The sequence below is a fragment of the Lepisma saccharinum genome, chromosome 15 (genome assembly GCF_977018435.1).
Source record: "Lepisma saccharinum chromosome 15, izLepSacc3.1, whole genome shotgun sequence".
NCBI classification, from domain to species: Eukaryota; Metazoa; Arthropoda; class Insecta; order Zygentoma; family Lepismatidae; genus Lepisma; species Lepisma saccharinum.
This window is the reverse complement of record NC_139243.1, coordinates 7719245-7734438: the sequence shown is the minus strand read 5'-3', so window position 1 is coordinate 7734438 and position 15194 is coordinate 7719245. Positions and strand designations below refer to the sequence as shown.

Here is a 15194-nt window from a genome sequence, read left to right as displayed (position 1 = left end):
TGGCCAAAGGCCATGTCGAAAAGACGCGAGTATTAAATATATTTCCTTTCTTGAAGCTAGCAAATAATTTAGTGTTATTGTTTGCTATTTGAGGTGTCATGTTTTTTTCTCGAAACTGCCCAATTAGTAATGGTGCATTCTTACATTCCTTCATTTACCTTGAATATTAGTTTGACACTTGATCTTTCTTTTCAAAGGACTCTGGCAAAAGACGATCTGGTCGCCTTCGAAGTGCCCGAATAAGCAATAGGAAACGACAAAAGACAACTGAGAAGAAGTCTCCGGAGAAGACTGAAAAGAAGAAAGAGAAGAAGGAAAAAGAGAAAGCGGAGAGTGAAGAAGAAGAAGAGGTGGAGGATGAAGAAGAGGAGGAGGAGGAGGAAGAAGAGGAGACTCCCAATAGCACCACCACAACCACAAAGACCGCAACTCCTACCCCCGCACCAACGAGCACAGTGTCATCCACCACAACCCCCTCCATGATCAGCGGTCCTCCCATTCTGAACAGACCATTCCAGGTATGAATTTTGCGGTTTTGTTATAAAATGGCCTTCTTTACTTACATGAATGCATAGATGATCGTGGGCTGAAACTACCATCGTGGATTTTTACACAATTATTTCTGTTTATTGTCACACTGAAATGATTCTATGCATTTGATTGTGGGAGACTCAAACTAGTATGATCAAACAAAAATGGTCCCGTGCAGTACTGTAGTGTGCAACAAGCATTTAACTTGCAAAAATGCTATCACCTGATTGACTTGCCTCCATAAAGTGCTTCTTATATTTTCCCACTTTATACATTCAATCTTGATGGTCCCAACATAGCAAAATGTTAAAATTTCCCTCAATTTTACATATTCCTGCATTTTCAGTTTTTTGCAGCCTGGTCCCCCCAAAAATTGTTTCTACAGTATTTAGTGAAACTCTCTTTTTGCATTCCCCTGTTTTAAATGTAGGTAATATTACGGCTAAGCCTATGGTTTGAATTTTTTTCCCCGATACCATTGTTTTGAGCCCCTTTTTAGAGGTTGATATGCCAGCACAAGAAGTCCTGCATATAGATTTTCTGAGAAATGCTGCACAAACCCCTACCCTCCTGGGAAACAGATGATTGACAAGATCAAAGGCAGAGCAAAGTGAAAGCTGCTCCCACACTTCTCAAAGGCATCTGACTGCCTGGTAAAGGCTATGTGGAAATGAAATAAATAATTCATTTCCTATTCCTGGTTGCAAACTCATGGGGTGTTTCTGAGCCAGAGGAACGTGGAGTTGTTAGACAACACGGATTAAAGTTCGGCTGGGCCTTTGACCCATGCCAGTCAGTTTTTTTTTTCGAAAAGCTGCTATGATATTACAAAATCAGTAAAATTACATGTGTTTATAATTCCTTCTAGATCATTCACATGAATTTTGGTGTTTGCTTTCGTTGTTGCCTATATATTCTCAATAGTTTGATCATTACTTAAGTCTAGAAAAACTGAAAGCAAACCACACAAATACCGTATTTATGCATGTATAATGCGCACCCTGGTTTTTGATGGGTAAAACGACAAAAAAAATTCTCTTGTATAATGCGCAGTATAATCCAGGTTCATGAAATAGCTTTCTTAGTTGCAGCTCGTAAAGCTGTTGCTATGCCAATGAAGAGCTAGTAACATCATACCTATTCAATGAGTCAGTCACCTGTTGCTATGTGAACCAAGAAGAGAATATCCTCATGTGTAAACAATGTTGCCAACCCAAGTCACCTCCCCCCCTCTCCTCCATTGTGTTTAGCATCCCAAAGCTTTAACTCTTTAACCACCTGATTTATTCTGTAGTAGTACCGTGCGTCCATTTCGATCTTCAGCCGAGAGATCGGGAGAAGCGTGGCGGGCGGCGCTGACGGAGATGCTGACATTTGCGGCCTGTAATGCCCACTTATTTTTATGGACATATGCAGACATTTATATAAATATTGCAAAACGAGCACTAACCTGTGTTATAAGAGTACGGTTTTAATTTTTGTACCTTAGTGGTTGCATGTGCTGATGATTTTGACACGCCCATCTCCTGTGAAACACGGCGTAGAGGTTTGTTTGGAGAACGTTCTAACGCTGCACCAATTTCATTGCTTCGGTTAGAATCCATCGTTTTTGCTTAGGTGTTTTAAAATTTAACGATCCATTTTATCGTAATTTAAGGACAAGATGTCTAACCATATCTCTATGTGGAGGTGAAATGCTTGGGAATTTATGTACAAATTGCCTACACACGTCTCGACACGAGTCTGTTTTCACGTAAGTGTCATACATAAAAATTCTTTGTTCTAACGTGAACCTTGCAGCTGGCATTCCAATCATCTCACTGACACAACACACTGCAATAATACAAACAAGTAACCAAGAATAACACTCTTGCACAGTACGAAATTAACATGCTCTTGGTGTACATCTGCTCGCCACTATAATCACAGCTCTGTCTTAATCTAGTCGTGAAGGAACAAAAACTAGAGCTCGGAGATTTCGGATTGCAAGGAAGCTCACGAAAACCATTGACTTTTAACGGTTTCGTCTGCAGCGTAATCTTGATACAGTGTTGCACATTCGAAACCTCCAAACGATCCCCATCGATACAAAACTTTCAAGGATATAAACTTAAGCAGGACGTTACTGGTCAAAACTATGATTGAAATGTTTTATTATCTGTGGCTCTTTAACATCGTTTCTAAAGCATATTTATTTGTGTGATGAATTACAGAAGAACGTTTGCGTGTTATAACACAGGTTAGTGCTCGTTTTGCAATATTTATATAAATGTCTGCATATGTCCATAAAAATAAGCAGGCATTACAGGCCGCAAATGTGGGCATCTCCGTCAGCGCCGCCCGCGACGCTTCTCCCGATCTCTCGGCTGAAGATCGAAATGAACGCACATTAGAAAGGGAGATCAAAATTACGTTATGGATTTGCAGTGCTCTGAAAGTTATTTCTCACCCAAGAAATACCGCTGATACACATCGCATGTGATAGGAGGTGCATGATTGAATTCTGCCTGCTTTTTTTGTCGCAGAACATTACATAGCAAAGTGGAAAATCATTGAAAATGGCCTTTAAAATTTTATACGTGGTTTTGATCATTTTCTCTTAACTTTTTCTAAAAAAAACTTCAAAATCTATACTTTTCCATGACTGATGAAACATTTTAGGAGAGGCCCATTCAGGACCCTCAAACTAGCAGTTAGCAGAACAAGATTTCTTTCATTAAGGCATTTACACACTCCATATATGTCATATCATTTGGCCAGTAATACATTTTAATTATTTTCTTTCTCCTCACCTTTTCTTTCATTCAAAGTGCCTAAGAAATCTGAAAGTTCCTTCATTTTGTGATTAGCTTATTTGAACTGCATTGCACATTGGTGTTGCAATCTTGAATGGAATACTGTTGCCATATTCATAAACTACAGAATTCAAGCTTTACAGTGATATATAACATAATAGGGTTCCGTAAACATGAAAAAAAAAATATTCTGTGCATAATACGCACCAGTTTTTGGGTGCAAAAATTTTGGAAAAACTGCACATTATACGTGAGTAAATGGATCTAGAAGGAATTATAAACAGATATAATTTTTCGGATTTTCTAATCTACTTACAGACATGCATATTTCGTTTTTGATGAAAACACAGTGTGAAATAACACATTGTAATGTTAACTTTTCATGTTTCTGAAAAGTGTGAGGTGCATTTTGCTACCCTGTTTTGTCACGAAATAATTAATGTGAAATGAAGTGGAAAATGCGAAAATACTCTTCTGAACATGGAGTTTAGAGTTTATTTACAGACGCGACACTTTCTGAAGTCAGAATTATCCTGCAAGTTATGCTGTGCTATTATTAGAAGAGATGTTTATTTTGTGTAGTAAGTGCAGTTTTTAAATCAAATTTGGGATTATATTCACATTATTTAAAACCAAAATGTCATTTTATATACAGCTTTTTCACCGCAATAACAGCTAAATTAAATTAAATTTAACTCTTTTGAACCCGGAATCCCAAAAGTATGTGCCTCTAATCTTCGAAAAGAGGAAACAAAAATGCTGTCCTGGCGTAGGCCTAAGGTCCAGCCGAGCCTTAAGGTCACTGAAATTTGATTTATTTTATCTATGTTCAAGCAGGAAGGATGGTTGTGGATTTAACAATTTCCTTTTATTCTTTCTATCTTTGTAGGAGTCTTGTGTAATGGTATGGACTGTACCGCAGTGACTTGTTTTTGTAGCAAATGATTGAGAATAAGGGAGAGCAGGGCATAAGAGTATTACGTACTTAATTGTATAGTATCTAAATACATCATTATTTGACTGATGTACTTTGTAATTTATTAGTTGTTGATATATTATCATCTTTTCTACAGCCTGGTGCGTACGTGATACTGAAGACAGACATGGAGAGTGGCTCGAAGGATCCTCCCATTTGGAAGATTGACGGGAAGGCTCTTCTCCAAAAGTATCTGCCTACAGAGATAGATGGCAAATTGTTGTACAAGAATAGTTCAACAGTAAGTATGAACATCTAGTTTTGTTTACCATAAATTTTGTAGGAATGGTAGTGGCTCTTTTTAATATTTCATTTATTTATTAGAAAAAATGTTAAATGTATAGTATTGGCCACATTATGGGACTCATTGTAAAATAGAAGCATATTTCCTTGTTTTGAAAGGGTTCTAACTAACAGAAAACTGTTTGTCTGCTTCGATATAACCTTGATTCCCACAACCCTTTCTTTTACTGCGTCCCAAGAATACATGACAGCACAATTCTTTGCATATTTGCAAAAATGCCTGCAACAATATGTTAATTGTTTATACAGTGTTATTTATGCTATTTGTTTGGTTTTAACAAAGGAAATAATATTAATTCTGTTTTTTGTAAGGGTGTTCTTTATTTGTATCTTTGGAGCAACATGTAATTTCATAACCATGTGGTTTGAAGTTTAGAAAAAGTGACGAAGGAATTGTACACAATGATTAAAATGGGCTCAAAAACAGCCAAAAGTGATCATGTGAAGTACTGACAGTACTTGCAGTGTTTATAACAATGCAATGTGTATCACAAAACATTAAATTTGTCAAATTTCTCTACATAAAGTTAGTTAGTGTGAGTTTCATTTTTTCAAATAATGAGTCCCATAATATGACCAATAATGTAGTTTAATGCAGATGTTTTTTGACAAAAGATTGTCCTTAGTAATAGCTATAGTGGAGGAGGCCTTAGAAAGATCGCTTCGCAGGCTTACAGCAGACTACAATATGAGGGTGTGTCTGCGAGAACCAATCAGGTCCGTGAATGAACGAGCCAGGTTGCCACAGCTAGCTCGCTGGAAGGGTGAATGACCTCTGCCTCTTTCTACCTCGGCCTGTTTGTTCGGCTGAGGAGCAGACGACACGAGAGTATCGGCAACAGTGTGCAAGTGACGTCTGCTGTTAGCCCGTGAAGTGCTCTAAGGCCTCCTGCACTATACACTGATTTTTAGGTTCATAAAATAGGCTCTAAAATCCTAAAATAGGTTCTAAAAATCCTGAAGTAGGTTCCAAAAAACTTAAAATTGTACAAAATTCCTGAAAATACTGATTAGATACAGTCGTTAAGACCAAAATTTCACAAGAACAGTAAGAAATTTTAATAGATATATATATAGCAAACAAATATTAAGTGTCTAGCCAAATTATCAATTCTTTACATAATTTTCAAAATTATCCACAAATTATTGTAATACTATACTTGTGCTGTTAGCAAAAGTTACTTGTTGATATGAAGAATGCATTATGTATGTATAATTTGCTGCACAATATCAGGGTGACTGCTCATTTGGAATTTCTTGAACTCCGGGAATTATACGTGAATTATTGGCACTGGGGATTGTGTGTGAATTTTGGTAAAACATGGAAAAAGGTACAAGCAGATGTTTTCTCTATTCCACTATTTTCCTCGTCTCCCATTATATTTATACATATTTATAAATGCTCCAAGGAAAGCTTCTCTCAGTTTAGCTTTTATTTTTATCGAGGAAGAAAAAGAAAGCAAAATGAAAAGAAAAATAATTTTCTCAATCCATTTGCTTTGTAAGTGTCCTTGCAGGACATTCTGACAGATTATTACAATATCTTGAAGCTGATTAGGTAAATTTTTGGGTACATTGGAATCACATAGACCCTTTATATTGTTAATATATTTGTATGTGGTGGTGGTGAGAATAGGTAATGTGTAAGGTTGGAATAGAGGAAACATCTGCTTGTACCCTTGAATGTTTGGAAAGTTTGGGAACTATACTTGAATTTTATCGTGGCCATAATAATCACCCTGAATTTTTTTCATGTTAACCACAATCAAACGCCACATTTTGTCTGTGAGGATTATTTTGTATGCTGAAAATTATCTTTCAATAGTGCAAATTTGAATACTGAAATGTTACTTCGCAAGGGGGGAATGCCACAAAAGGAGTGAACTGACGTGAAAGTGAACAAGACCACGAGGATCAGAAGTTTGCACCTTTGACAGTTCAGGCTGTAGAGGCCCCAAAACTGGGAAAGTTTACTTTTTCTTAGACAAGGCATAGTACATAGTGATGGGGCAAAAAGTAGGGGGAACTGCCCCCTCTAATCGCCGCCATTGTGTGCAGGTAACAGTGGCGTCAGACATTTTGTTTTCTTTAGAGCTTTGAAAACAACATAGACTGGGAGGGAGGGGAAGTAGACAGAAAACATGTTTCAAACATGCCAGCCATTGAATTGTTTAGTCACCAAACCGATCAAATACCTTTGCGAGATATAAAAATCGTGGAAAACCTAAAATATATATATATAAAAACCTAAAAATAGGTTTAATTTAGACACATAAACCTAAAATAGGTTATTTTAGGCACTAAAACTTAGTCAGTTGTTGCATTTTTAAATGAAATGCCGATATAACTTGTTATTTCTTATTTACCTGCAAAGGAAAAAAATAGGTTAAAAACCTAAAATCCGACGTCTAGTAATAGCACACTAGTTAGTGTGATCGTTGTAATAAAAGCAACCCAGACTCCAATCTGTGCCTCTGTGGCACAGATTTCACTTGAAATGATTCCACTCCTAAAGTCTGCCCGGCCAAGCAATGGACTTGAGGAAACCCAGACTTTCCGCCTCCAGTTCAGGGGTACAAAAGCGGTGTAGCTACCAGTTGCTACACGCCTGATTCTTCTCCAGTCGTCCGCGACACATCTTCCTGTCAACATGCCCCCTTCGCTCACATTTCAGGGAGAGGTAGGGAATTGGAGACCCATTTGCTTGTTACGCGGTGGAAACCATTAGGCTTCTCCATGCTTGGCTTTGATGAGTGTGCCACCTGTTTCAAAAAGTACCCAAAATGAAAAATTTGGCAATGCAGAATACCACGAGAATTCCCCCTCTCCATGGCAAATTGACAAAACAGATTGGTTCAGTGGTTCATGTGCCCCTACATGGCTTTCGACAGAAAAGACAAAAATGGAATATCCAAGTCCATTATTTGGCTGTATCCACTGTAGCATGAAGCAGTCTTTGATTATTGTTCCGTAGCTAAACTAATGTGAATCAAAACATTTAAGCAGTGCTCTATATGTGCCTAAGATCTTCTGTTTCTGTACATTGGCCTGAAGATAGAAGATAAGTAATGTATTACTTCATTTGTGTACTGTTTTTTTTTTTTTTTTCTGTTACGATATGCAGTGTTGTACACAAAATTTTCACACGGTATACACTAAATTTCGTGAAGCGATAAAGTGGAGATTGTTTCCAATAACTTTGGAATGTTTCCATTAAAATTGACTTCACAAAAATGTCATTAGTGTTAGAATAATGATCTACCTATAATTGACATAGGCATTATTACAATAGGAGGCATTTTTAAAACAAAATAATATGAAATTCATATTTTGATGATTGCATCTAAACATACAGGTTGCAAAATTTTATAGGCTACAATACAGGATGTTATTGTATTATTTTTATTGTTGATTTTGCTTTTGTGAATTATCAGTTTGTACACTGTTAAGGTGTGGTGTGACAATTTCACACCAGGCATACATGTATTTAAATATTGTCAGAATGGCCACGCATAATTTGAGAGTATGAATTTCTCCCCATGTTGCTGCAAGTGGAAATTGTTTTTAAAGTTGATTATTAAGTTAGATACCGTGTGAAAAATATAATTAATAACTATTTACAGAATCCAATGTATTCCTTATGGAGAGACAACTTCAAATTCAAGTTATGGCTGAACAAATAGGAGACTCTTTCTAGCACAAATATAATCTTCAATGGATCCTCTACCCGATCATGTGTTTTTTTCTGCCATTGGAAGTTTGATATCCCCAAGAAAACTAATAAAATAATTCTCCCATAAGCACAATGCATTTCTCCTTGCATCCTACTGCCATCTTGGCTGTGTTGCCAAACCTGATGCACGTAAAAGAGGTAAATTTCACCTTAAATTGAGCTAAAGTTGACTTTCAAGGAGCTAGATTTACGATGGCTGGATAAAGTGCCTCCCATGGTAATTTTAGTTGTCAAGGCGATGGGAGGGTGCTGCTAACTTTAAAACGATGACAATTTAGTCTTAGTTTTCACCATCTAGATCTGACGGCATCACCCACAGATGGTTGCATGAAATCGAAAATAAGGGATTACCGGATAACAATATTGTCATCTTCATCTCAGCCAAGGCACTATATAAAAGTAGCTGTGGAGGTAAGATGGGGTGGGACAAAGACGCCAACATAATAATATCATGTCACGTGCAAAATATGCATGGCAAAATTTGGTCTATGTGGGCCAGGGCTAGTGATGGCATCATAGAGAGGCAGGGAGTTGGGTGCCACAATTCACAACCAAACGAGTGCACGAACGAGCCAGATCTGGTCCCAAAAGAGCTATGTTGGCAACAGTGCTCCCAGCTCCCTGAGAGAGAAGGAACTTTAGTATATTGCCACTCTTCCCCTTAATAACTTTAATAATACTGGTAATTACACTAAAATTGAAAAACTGCAAGAACTTGTCACAGGAAGTGAAATTTTGATGCCCCACTTTATTCAAACTCATATTTGGTTGGACCATGCCGACTTTCAAAATTAATATACTGTATTAGACTAAAATTTCATCTCTTTAAAGGTTGAACCGATGCTCTTGGATTTCCACAGATAACTATGCTTTAAAATTGTAACAATAAAGGTTTTTCAAAATATTAATACATCTTTTCCCATTATAAACATCAATTTACCGGTTTTAAAATATTCAAGAAATTACATCAGAATATTGAAGAACCTGTTATGCAATCACAGAATGCAGTTTTCCTAATGAAAGACCAAAAATGCCGGAAAAGTATCGTCTGGTATCAGTAAATAAAATCCAACAACTTTCTGATGCATTGACAAAGCCCTATTTCTTATCCTCCAACTGCACTCTGAAAACTTTACTTCCCACAAGAGCATAGTATTTGTTTGACAATCAAAACCAACTTTAAATGCACAAGTATCGTATATGCTGGCATATTAGGAATCCACCCCCCTTCCCTCTTGTTTTTGCCCACATTTTTTGAGGAAGGTCTTTTCACTGAATGTATAATTAATTTACAGTATTTCAAATGTAATGTCTGTCTACTTATCAACAAATAACTAATGTAATCTAACCAGGAAAAATACATTTTAATCTTTTTCACACACCGCAAGAAAGAAATCAGTATTTCAGAACAGAAAATTTTCAGAAATTAAGGTAATCAAAAACTGACTATTGACATGTAATATGCCCTCTGTTGACCTATTTTTAAAGAGAAAAAATTCATCTTATATTCCAGCTTACGGTTAACTATTTTTTTCCTTTTTTTTAAATAAATCTCTCTAGATATGGAATGTGTTGCTGAAGACCTGAGATCCGGAGAGGCTTTACAGCATAAAAATGTCCCATCTGCTAAAGATAATAATTTTAGATAAAATGACAACACGATTCATGCGTGTAGTTGAAATGTCTGATTCAGGTTTATTCTTTTGTGGTAGCTGTGTGTTTGATATTCATACTGTAATGAATTATTTTGTCCCATTTCAGTATTCTGGTTGGACTCAGCAAAACAGGGATATGTATTTACCTGCACCTGTGAGGTTCAAGGTGCAGAACAGGAAGGAAACAATTGTAGAGTTTCTTCGTGACCAGGTTGTCATGGAAAAGAAGTAAGTGCTTTTTCTGAAATATTCAATTTTTGCCTACAATTTCCCATTAATCCTTTTTCACATGTCCTGAACTATATTTTGTCAAATAAGGTTGAATTTTGAATTTTTTATTACAACCACTGCTTACAGTGGTGAATATAATCCCAAGTTTAATTTTAAAATTATGCTTGTACAAAATAAAATTTTCTTCCTAATAATACATTTATGTAGTTATCCCAGATTATTCAGATTATTCACATGTAAAGTAGTCCATTTAAGCTTCTCAAATTTTTATAGAATTAATAAATTTTCTGTGATTTTGCATAACACTAAGGATAATTCAAACTTCAGAAAGTGTTTTGTTGGTACATAAATAGAGGCACATATTTTGGGTAAATAAAAGAGCAAAATTTCTGTGCAAAAACTGAGTCAATTTCGGATTCAAAAGCATTAAATTAAATTAAATTTGGCTGTTATTGCGGTAAAAAAAAACTGTATATAAAATGACATTTTGGTTTTAAAAAATATGAATATAATCCCAAACTTGATTTAAAAACTGCACTTACTACACAAAATAAACATATCTTCTAATAGCACATTTACGTCCTTACCAGAATATTAATTCATATATGGGAATGAGAGACGTGGTAATAGACAATGAAGGTACTCACGTTTTCCCTGAAGTTGTTATACATTATTTTCTATTAATTTCGGTAGCCACTCCCACCATCCTCGTAAATGTAAAACAGTTTCGTGGGAAACGTGAGTACCAGAAAATTAAGTTTATTCCTGTATAAAGGGTCGATTTTTGCTTCTCAAATATTTACAGCAGAATTAATGTATTTCCATGAATTGCATAACTCTCAGGATAATCCAGACTTTAGAAATTCACATCTGTAAATAAACAAAATTTCGTGTTTGAGCCTATTTCACATTTTGCAGTTCATTTTGCATTATTTCGTGACAAAACAGGGTAGTAAAATGCACCTCACACCTTTCAGAAACTTGAAAAATTAACATGGGAAGCCAGTAAAGTTAGGCCTGCTTTAGACAAAAGCTTTAAAACTTTTCTTAACGTTTTTTCCATGACCAAAATGTTACCGCATAAAGTAAAATATCTTATGGCATTTCAAAGGCCATGGCATATGTTCTAAGTCACGAGTGCAGATCTAATGGCAGCCAAGTGAGATGTAAACAATGTATCACTTCACATTTTTGCAATAGCTATACAACCAAGAGGAATAATGTTTGATACAAATAGGTTTTTGGTACAAAGCAATGGTGCTGCTTAAATACATACTTTATAATGTATACAGTACACGTAAGGAAGAATATTTTATTTCAATGGTAATCACAGAAGCTAACTGAAAACTTACATGAAAAGCATCCGTGTAGAGTACTGTCTGCTGTAATATTTTTGCTATGATGGTTGTCACTGGTTCGAATCTCATCCTGGGCATGTTTTTTTCTGAGTCTCATTTACATTACATTTGTTGAAGTGTGTCCCTATATTATACGTATTACATTTGTTGAAGATTGTAAAGAAAAATTCTATTGTAACAAATATGTAGAGGCACATATTTTTGGTAAATAAAAAAGCAAAATTTCGGTACAAAAACAGTAAATTTCGGGTTCAAAAGCAGTAAATAAAATGAAATTTCGCTGTTATAGTAGTGAAAAAGCGGTATATAAAATGACACATTGGTTTTAAAAATCCAAAATTTGATTTTGAAACTGCACTATTACACAAAATATACATATCCCTTGTAATAGCACATTAAATCATTACCAGAATGTTTATTCCTGTATAAAGGAGTCCATTTTTTCTTTTCAAATGTTTGTAGCAAAATTTATCAATTTTCCGTGAATTGCATAACTCTCAGGATAATTCAGACTTCAGAAATTGTCGAGTCTGTATATAAACTGTAAATTTCGTGTTTAAGAGCCTATTTCGCATTTTGCAGTTCATTTCGCATCATTTCGTGACAAAACAGGGTAGGAAAATGCACCTCACACGTTTCAGAAACATGAAAAATTAACATTACAATGTGTTATTTCACATTTCGTGTTTTCGTCAAAAATGAAATACATGTAGAGGCACATATTTTTGGTAAATAAAAAAGCAAAATTTCTGTACAAAAACTGAGTCAATTTTGGGTTCAAAAGCAGTAAATATAATGAAATTTCACTGTTATAGCAGTGGAAAAGCGACGTAAAATGACATTTTGGTTTTAAAAATATGAATGTAGGTAATCCAAAATTTGATTTAAAAACTGCACTATTACACAAAATGAACATATCCCTTCTAATAGCACATTAAATCATTACCAGAATATTAAGTATATTCTTGTATAAGGGGTTAATTTTTGCTTCTCAAATGTTTGCAACAGAATTAATCAATTTTTCATGAATTGCATAACTCTCAGGATAATTCTGACTTCAGAAAGGGTGGCGTCTGTATATAAACTGTAAATTTCGTGTTTAAGAGCCTATTTCTAGAGGCACATATTTTTGGTAAATAAAGAGGCAAAATTTCGGTACAAAAACTGAGTCAATTTCGGGTTCAAAAGCGGTAAATAAAATAAAATATTGGTGTTATAGCGGTGAAAAAATGGATGAAAAGTGGTATATAAAAAGGCATATTGGTTTTAAAATTGTGAAAATAATCCTAAATTTGATTTAAAAACTACACTTATTCCACAGAATTAACATTTCACTTCTAATAGCACATTTATGTAGTTATCAGAGTATTAAGTTTATTTCTGTGTAAAGGAGTCCATTTTTGCTTCTCCAATATTAACAGCAGAATTAATCAATTTTCCGGAAATTGCATAACTCTCAGGATAATTCAGACCTCGGAAGGTGTCGCGTCCGTGAATAAACCCTGAATTTCGTGTTTAAGAGTTAATTTTGCTTTTTGCTGTTCATTTCGCATTATTTCGTGACAAAATATGGTCACAAAATGCACCTCACACCTTTCAAAAACATGAAAAATTAACACTACAATGTGTTTTTTCAAATTTCGTTTTTTCGTCAAGAACTAAATTTGCATGCCCCTACCTATTTCACATTTTGCAGTTCATTTCGCATAATTTCGTGATAAAACAGTGTAGGGAAATGCACCTCACACCTTTCAGAAACATGAAAAATTAGCATTACATTTTCGTCAAAAACGAAATATGCATGCCTCTACAAATAGGCTATTTTGTCGCAATCAACCATTGAGTGATTTTTATATTTCCAGGGATGAAGATAGTGAATAAGCAGGGATACTCTTTGATGCGAGTGACTGAAGTGAGATGAGGACTGAAATGTTTCGTTTACCTGCAAGTCCTTTACTGCTAATGTGGATGTATCAAGATAAATACAGCTGTTATTTTAAATATCTTTCTGAACATGTACTTGTAGATATTAAGACTAATATAGCCCAAATTTCAGCAACTTTCATATTTTTTAAGAGATTACATGCACTTTACATCCTACTTTCCAGTTAGTGTGGAAGAAGTGTCTGTATTTTAATATTCCTGAGATCTGATTCACACTGGCACAGAGTAGAAACTTCAGTAGAATCGGATACCAAAACACTGAATAAATATTGGCTGAAGTCCAAAATAAAGTTTCCAATCCATGTGTGTGCCACATTATAAGCAAAGATACACATTACCATGTACGTGTAGTTTAATCTTTCCATGCTTCTGAGACTCCAGATTGAACCGTAGTTAGGCTGCAATATTTTTATTAATTTTTAAGAAAAAACTTAAATGTTCTTTGTATTCTGCAATTTCATTTTTGTTACTAGAATCTTGGGTTTTAAGTGTTTTCGAAGTAAGATCCTGGAGTAGTATTGATGGTACAAACTGTAATTTCTTCATAGTTACGATATGTGTATTTGTGTGAATGTGTTAAAGAGTATTTTTTGCATGGAAAGAAAAACTTGAAATTATATTTTTTTTCTATTGATCCTGTACTTGCATTTGTTTACTGATGCTAAAACTTCAATTGTTCAAGAAATATTGTACACATTTTCAATAAACATTAAATGTATATCCTGTTTTTTTATTGGTTTTACTTTGGTACAGTTGTTCTCATATTTCTTAGGGCGTTACTATGTACCGTATCAGCCAGAACTGATGACAATTTTAGTCAGTGACATACTTAACGTAGTTTCCATGGACAAAGTTGCTTTTGCAGAAATTTTCTAATTTAGAAGATAAGTTTCATGAAAAACATATTTTGTTCAGCAACTCCAAGCAATTGAGCTTGCTTATATGAAAAGGGAAGCCAATCGTGGTTCTGCACTATGTATGGCTGAGTATAAAATGCTGGAAATTCCAGCAGAAAACTAGTACATTCTTGTGTAGAGCCAGGATTTCACTAGAAGCCAGTCTTGTTCCTGTTCGAAAAATGTAAATGTGTTCAATATAGGGAATGTATTCCCAAGATTCCTCTTCCTTTCTGCCATTCCAAACAAATTTCCAGTCTATATCTATCCGTAAGCTATGCTTCTTTTCCTGGTGTTACTTTCTTCAATAATATGCACCATTTTATCTTACTGTTTGGCCAAAGTGCTCTCTTCTACCACCACACTGGTGAAGCCTCAATTTTAAGTTTTTCAGGGTACTTTTTCAGTGTCGACTAGTCCTTACGTGCATAAAGTAGACTTAAAACAACAATTCATATTCAGAACCAAATAAAAACTGTTAGATTTGCCCCCTCCCACATGTTACAAGAAAAAATGTAATATGATTATTGGTATTTGTCAGTTTTGTAATTCCAATACAAAGGTGAAGGCACAATGATATACCCATTTGATAATATTGTTGCATGTTGTGAGGGGACTGCCAATCCTCTGGGGAACTTTATTTCTGTCCATTGTTTTATGGCTGTCTATGCAGCTGTTACACACAGCTACTTTTGGAAGGAAAGAGGAAGTAAATTATAACTATTATTCATTCTACCTGGGATTGCATTCCCTAATCTCATATTAAAACGTT

At 35.1% G+C, this 15194-nt stretch overlaps 1 protein-coding gene across 2 annotated transcripts in view; it reads left to right on the top strand.

Annotated features, from left to right (window-relative positions):
• LOC145999550 (uncharacterized) overlaps nt 1-14246 on the top strand; it is a 30943-nt gene extending 16697 nt beyond the window's left edge. For both annotated transcript variants that reach the window (XM_083136553.1, XM_083136554.1), the window contains exons 3-6: nt 198-518; nt 4400-4543; nt 10100-10221; nt 13445-14246. In XM_083136553.1, coding sequence (XP_082992679.1) covers nt 198-518; nt 4400-4543; nt 10100-10221; nt 13445-13463 — 606 coding nt within the window. In that variant the 3' untranslated portion in view covers nt 13464-14246. The remainder of the gene's footprint in view (nt 1-197; nt 519-4399; nt 4544-10099; nt 10222-13444) is intronic.
• Nucleotides 14247-15194: the final 948 nt, after the last annotated feature.